At 27.6% G+C, this 6597-nt stretch overlaps 4 protein-coding genes across 4 annotated transcripts, besides 4 other annotated features; 3 read left to right on the top strand and 1 right to left on the bottom strand.

The window, feature by feature from the left end:
* Positions 1-24: 24 nt before the first annotated feature.
* Positions 25-1782, top strand: EDI_210610 (uncharacterized protein; the record flags this gene model as incomplete). The annotated part of the gene is made up of 1 exon (XM_001734211.1): positions 25-1782. One exon carries the CDS (start codon positions 25-27, stop codon positions 1780-1782), a length of 1758 nt encoding a protein of 585 aa, XP_001734263.1.
* Positions 1783-1863: 81 nt separating this feature from the next.
* On the top strand, positions 1864-4047 carry EDI_210600 (uncharacterized protein; the record flags this gene model as incomplete). Its single annotated transcript, XM_001734210.1, has 1 exon — positions 1864-4047. The coding sequence occupies one exon, from the start codon at positions 1864-1866 to the stop codon at positions 4045-4047; it is 2184 nt and encodes a 727-aa protein (XP_001734262.1).
* Positions 1956-1981: a sequence feature (AT_rich).
* A 16-nt stretch (positions 4048-4063) lies between the features above and the next one.
* Positions 4064-4094: a sequence feature (AT_rich).
* Positions 4095-4129: 35 nt separating this feature from the next.
* On the bottom strand, positions 4130-5827 carry EDI_210590 (proline-serine-threonine phosphatase interacting protein, putative; the record flags this gene model as incomplete). Its single annotated transcript, XM_001734209.1, has 1 exon — positions 4130-5827. The coding sequence occupies one exon, from the start codon at positions 5825-5827 to the stop codon at positions 4130-4132; it is 1698 nt and encodes a 565-aa protein (XP_001734261.1).
* Positions 4723-4798: a microsatellite.
* A 2-nt stretch (positions 5828-5829) lies between the features above and the next one.
* Positions 5830-5891: a sequence feature (AT_rich).
* Positions 5892-6041: 150 nt separating this feature from the next.
* Positions 6042-6512, top strand: EDI_210580 (leucine-rich repeat containing protein, putative; the record flags this gene model as incomplete). The annotated part of the gene is made up of 2 exons (XM_001734208.1): positions 6042-6161; positions 6219-6512. The coding sequence occupies 2 exons, from the start codon at positions 6042-6044 to the stop codon at positions 6510-6512; spliced, it is 414 nt and encodes a 137-aa protein (XP_001734260.1).
* Between the last annotated feature and the right edge of the window lie 85 nt (positions 6513-6597).

The raw sequence follows: 6597 nt of genomic DNA, 5'->3' as shown, positions 1-6597 counted from the left end.
GTTAAATCTCTTTGTGAAAAATATATGACTCAACTTGTGTCTGATAAAAAGAGACAAGAAAGTGATGATGATGAACAACTTATTCAACAAATATCTTCTAACCCTCAACCAATTCAACAACTACCTCAACTTATTCCTGTTCTTTCTCAAATACAATCTCAATCACAAATACAACCAATACTTCAAAACCAAGTTCCTTCTCAACTAACACAACAAATACATCCTCAGTTATCTCAAATAGTTTTAACTCAACCCCCAAATGTAATAAATTCTTTTGTATCAAATTATCCTATAATGCCTAATCAAATTATTCCTTATCAATATCAAATGGATACAAACCCAAAAATTACTTCTTTTGAACAAACATTATCCTCTGCTGAACAAACAAATTCTCAAGAAGTTCAAATTGAAATGCAACAACTTCAATCTCCTCAACAATCAAATACACTTTCACTTGCATCAAATGAATGGGATGTTTTAATTAATACAGTTAATACTTCTCAATCAACAACACATCAATTACTTTGTTCAGAATTACAAAAAGGAGACTTTTTACGTATTTACAATATATCAAAAACTCTTCATAGACTTCATGTTTATGGTGAGGTTCTTGCTGAAAATGGATATTTTGTAAGATCTGATGAACGAACTAAATGTCATATTCGACCTTTATCAGATTGTCTTGAAAGTATTTCTCAACTTGTTGGAAAACAATATCGTTATAAAAATTCACCACAATTACGATTAGGTTTTGTTGCACAAGAAGTAAAAGAAATATTACCAGATTTAGTTCATACTGATGAAATAACTGGAACATTGAGTGTAGATGTACTTGGAATTATTCCATTTTTAGTAGAATCGTTAAAACAATTAAATTCTGAAATATCTATGTTAGATGGAGTTAATGATACTCAGTTTAAATGTTTGCAAGATAGAGTTGTTGAAGCTCTTAATCTAGCAGATGATTTAAAAATAAAACAAAAACAAGATTTATATGAATTACAAAAATATATTGATAAAGTTCAAGAACCAATTTATTCATTTTCATTTGGACCAATTCCAGTAACAATTTATTTTGCAGTTATTTTAACTATTATGAGTATTGTTCTTCCATTTACATATCATTATCAATATATAATATGGGGATATTTCATATTTACAACATTATGTGCTTATTTTTCTTTAATATTTAAAAGAAAAGAATTATGGGAAATGTTTAGATTTCATAGAATTGTTTGGGAATGGAAGACTTATCATTTTATTACATTATCTCTTTTTGCTTTCCTTTTTATACTTTCATTATCATTCACTGTTATTATGGGATCTGCTTCTTTTCAAACAGCTGCAGGTTTAACTGTTGCAGCACTAACATTAATTGCAATACTTATCTTCTTACATAAAATAATGAATCTTTCATTTTGTGTTGTATCAACAACATTATTTGGATTTCTTGTTATCGGATTCATTTGTATTGGAATTATTTATGCTATACAACCGTCATATCAACCAACAATATTAAATTATCAAACTGGTCAGACTTTTGTTTTAGATTCAAATAACCAATTTAAATTTTCAATATCTTCTCCTCCATTTAATTGTTTTTCTCCAAATTTCTATTCAAAAAATCTTGACTCTCTTTCTCTTATTCAAAATCCTTTAATTGATAATGAATTCATTATTCAAGGAAAATTAACAGAAACAATTAATGACGTTCAGTTTTATCTTACTTGCTCAAAATATCTGACCTTCTATTGTGGTTCATATTCAATTTCTCCATTGTAATTTGATTATTTTATTGTTGGAATTCTTTTCAAACCCAAAAAAAACGAACTCAAAAATAAACTAAAAATAAAATAATTAGAGATGGCTTTTAACAAAGAAAAGAAAGAATCCATTGTTGATGATGGTAATGCAATAGTATATCCGTCTGATTATTCTCGTGCTTTAGATGATAGTTATTTATATTTTATAAATTTATTAACAAACGATCTTGAAATTGCTCGTATTTTTGGAGAATGCCTTCCTATAACTTCACAAGATTTATTTAGTAGTCTTATTTGTGATTTGTTTTGTGAAGTTCATGTAATTGATGACTTCATTGAATTATTATTAAAACAAGAATTTCAAACAAATGTACTAACAGCAACTTTATTCAGAACAAATAGTTTATGTACAAAAGTTCAAACAGCATATGCTAGAAAAGAATGTCAAAACTTTATGATGGAAGTATTTCAACCAATTATTCAAAAGGTTATTGCAATGCCTCCTCTTGAATTAGATCCTATCAAACTTCAAACACTTCATCCAAATAAAACTGAAGAACAATTAACTGAAGAAGCAAATAATAATCTTCAAAAATTAGAAGATTTAAGTGATGAAGTGATTGCAACTTTAAGAAGACATTTACGAAATACTCCAACTCCTCTTTCAGTTATGTGTCATCAAATTAGAGAATCTTGTTTTTTATATCATACAGATGATCCTGATATTGCTCTCTCACTTATTGGAGGTTTTGTATTTCTTAGATTATTTTGTCCTGCTTTAGCTGCTCCAGAAGGTTCAAATCTTTGTGGTACTGCTATTGTCCCACCAACAGCAAGAAGAACATTAATTCTTTTAACAAAAATCTTACAAAATATTGCTAATAATGTTAGAGAAACAAAAGAACCTTGGATGATTAATTCATTACCATACGTTATGTCTAGAGGACCTGCTCTTCAAGCTTATTTAAAAGCATTATCTAATGCTGGAATTATTAAAACAAAACCAACTATTATATTTGAAGCCTCTCAAATTAATCCACCTCTTGTTATTGAACTTCATAGGCTATTAAATGAAGCAGTTCCAAATTTAACTACTCTTAGTGAAAAAGGAGCACAACAAGTTTGTCGTAGACTTCCATGGAGTAAGTATGTAAGAAGACCATCAACAAGAGCAGTTCGTTTACCTGATCCTCAAGGTCTTCTTAAAAATGCAGATTTATTAGGACCATCTCCACGTACATATCAATTGAAAATACCTAAATTTATCGGAAATGCACCTACTGGTGATCCATTTAGAGATTTTCTTTCATCACAACATGTTACTGTTTATATTGGAAGAAGTCCAAAACAAGAGGCATTATGGTATGTTTCATGTGAAAGAGTAGCACAAGGAATGATGGAACGAGGATTTCTTACAGGATATACAAAATTAAAACAATTTATTCCAGATAATGAAATTATAATTTGTGATTTTGCATGGGTTGTTCTTAATCAAGTTGATGCTATTGCTGATTTTGTTAAACATCTTGGAACAGGTAAAATAATTGGTATTAATGCACACCCTTCTATTAGAAAACAAATCCAAACAGTTTTTTCACAAATTACATTTGAAGAAAAAGAGGAAATAAGAAAAGCATTTGGTGATATTCCAAAAGTTCCAGAAAGTTTAATTTATGAACAAAGAGATTATCCAGTTATTCAAAAAGATAAAAAGAATGAACGAGTTTTAAGAATTGGATATACTGCAATTTATATTATTGATCCAAGAAATAGAAAAATTAGTGAAAAATTAGCATATAAAGATATTGGAGAATTTATTGGGTTTTCAAAAACGGGAGCATTCCATATAAATCATAATAATGGATTATATTGTTTTACTTTAAAATCTGCTTTAGAAAGAGGTCAAGTTTTAGCAGATATCTATATGGCTAAAACGTCTCGTCGTTCATTGTTTTCTCGTGTTGTAGATTTTGAATTTCTTGCTACTTTAGTAGGTAAAAAAGGAGAAAAAGAAATTGAATGTACAATTATAGTAACACCAACTGCTTTATTACTTGTGAATAATAAAATTATTGATAGAGAAATATGTTTTTGTGCTATTGATACTATTGATTGGACAATTCAATCAGATAAAGGAGTTTCAAGAGAGGTTGTTAAAATTGAATGCCGTTCTAATAAAAAGGATGAAATCATTTCTGATATGGTCAGAATTACTGTACCAAAAGATGTTTCTGATCAATTCAAAGAAATTATCAATTCTGTTGTGATACAACATAAGTGTTAAAAACATTTAACTCGGCTATTTTTTATATATATATTTCTTTTTTTTTTCTTAAACTCCTAAAGTATAGTTAAATGAATTTCAATTAAAGTGGTTGTAAAAAGTTAGATGGAACAAATCCTCTTTTTCCATTAATTTCACCTTCAAACCATTCATCATCAGTTGAATAAATTTTAATAATATCTCCCTTTTTAAATGATAATTCTAAACTTTCTGTTGCGTCATATGAATAAATTGCTTTATATAATTTTACTGTTTCTTCTTCTTTTTCAAATTCATCTAATTCAAGTTCAATACTTTCAACATCAGAGGATTCTTCAGTTGTATCTTCATCACATTCTACAATTTCAATTTTCTTTTTTGGTGTTTCTTGTACTTTTGAATTTGAAATAGAATCAATATCAACTGTTACAACCTCAAACTCATCATCTTTTTCTTGTTCTTTTTTCAATTTTTCAATTTTTGCTCTAACTTTTGGATCAAGTTGTGTAGGTTTTTTCATATTTTCTGGGTTTTTAGGAATAAGAACACTATACCTTACATCTTTTTGTTGTGAGTTTCCATTTCTAATTTCAGATAACATTCTTGTTTGTCTATTTTCAATTCTTTTTAAATTTTTAACAGCTCTTTTCTTTGAATTTGGTTGTTCTACTTTCTTTATTGAATTATTCTCTTGTTTTTCTATTTTTGTTGATGTTTGTGGTTTTGGTTGTTCTTTTTTTGGTTCTGTTAGTGGTTGTAATTTTTGTGTTTGACAACGTTGTTTTGGTTCATCTTTCTTTATATTTAAATCACTTCTTGTTTTTGAACTACTAGTTTTATCTTCTGTCTTTGGTGATTGCTGTTGAGTTGTAGATTTTGGTAGTGAAGTTATACGACTTGTTTGTTGTAATTGATTTGGTTTTGTTGGTGGTAATTCTTTCTTAAGGGCTGGATATCTATTGACATCTTCTGGTTCTGTAATATTTACAGCAGAAGACTCCTTAACAAAACACATTTCTAATTTATATTTACCATAATATAAATCATTTTGTTTTTTTCTAAATACAACGTCTTCAGTTACACAAGATTGGTCTGGTGGAGTTATTGTAAAAGTTTTTTGTGTTAATTCAGTCTTTTCCATAATATTTTGTAAATTGAATAAACTACTTCGAGTTTCAGTTATTTGTTCATCTTCATAAATATCACTTCCAATGAGTCCAATCATTGTTTCATTATAAAATAACATAGAAGTAGAGATAATATTTTTCATATCTTCAACTAATTCAGTTCTTAAATAATTGTATAAGTCAAGACTTCTTTCATACTTTTGTTTTGCTTGAACTTGATTTTCTCCTTTTGAATTATTCACCTGATCTTGAAATCTATCACAATCATTATGTCTTACTTTTAGTATTGCATGTCTAGCAGAAAGAACATTATACATCTTTTTTAATTCAAGTAATGGAGAGATTACAACTTTTTGAACTGTTTGTTTATATTTTGAAACTGCCATACTTTCAATTTCACAAGTAGTTTTATATTTCATAGCTGCAGAATTAATTTCAACAATTGGATCAGTTAATTGTATTAAAGCATCAGTTATATCTATTCGGGTGTGTTGAACTTGACTCATTAATTCTAAATTATTAGCTATGAGATGATACAATCTGTTCAATCCAACTTCTTGATATTTAAACTTTTTATAAACTCTTTGGTACTCTACATCTATTGTCTTTTCGCTCATATTAAGACTGGTTTTGACTTGATATATCTTCTTGCTCAATGCATCTCTGATAGACATTCTTTTAAAAGAATTTTTTAGTTATTAACTTTTTTAAAAATTTCATAGTATATTTTTTATTTTTGGCTTTTAATATCGCCTTCAATTATTAAAAAAGAATAAAAAAAGTTCTCAAAAATCCTTGTTACCATCAATTGAAGGTTGTTTAAAAGAAAAGAACTTTATTGAAAACTAAAAAATAAAATCCATCATCTTAATAATACGAATTTGAAATATGAGTAGTGATAAACAACATTACAATAAAAAGAATATGGGTATCAAACAATTTCCAAAAGATTGTATCTCACAAGCATCAGTAATCACTTCTATTGACCTTTCAAATAATGAGATTACAGTTTGTTACTATTGTTCAAAAGAATCAAAGGTATTAGAATAAATTGACAATGGATAGAATCTCCCTAAAGAAATGGGAGCATTTAAAGTGTTAACTCATTTCAGAATGATGGCTAATAAAGTATCAACATTGCCAGTTAGTTTTACTACGTTAAGTAATCTTCGACATCTTGATTTAAATGCAAATTGTTTTACTGAATTTCCAACACAAATATCAACATTAACGAATTTAGAAGAAATTCAAATGATTCAAAACCAATTAACAACAATACCTGATTGTATTGGAAAGTTAGTCAAATTGCAAAGAATTTCATTTACTGCTAATTTTTTAAATCATTACCAAAAGGATTAGCTAAATGTGTTGATATGAATTATATTGGATTAACAAGTAATGAATTTGAAGAATTTCCAGAAAGTATTTGTGAATTAAGAAAAGT

This window comes from Entamoeba dispar, genomic scaffold, assembly GCF_000209125.1.
Source record: "Entamoeba dispar SAW760 scf_1105229458019 genomic scaffold, whole genome shotgun sequence".
In the NCBI taxonomy this organism is placed as follows: Eukaryota; Evosea; order Mastigamoebida; family Endamoebidae; genus Entamoeba; species Entamoeba dispar.
This window is presented reverse-complemented; position numbering and strand designations above follow the sequence as displayed.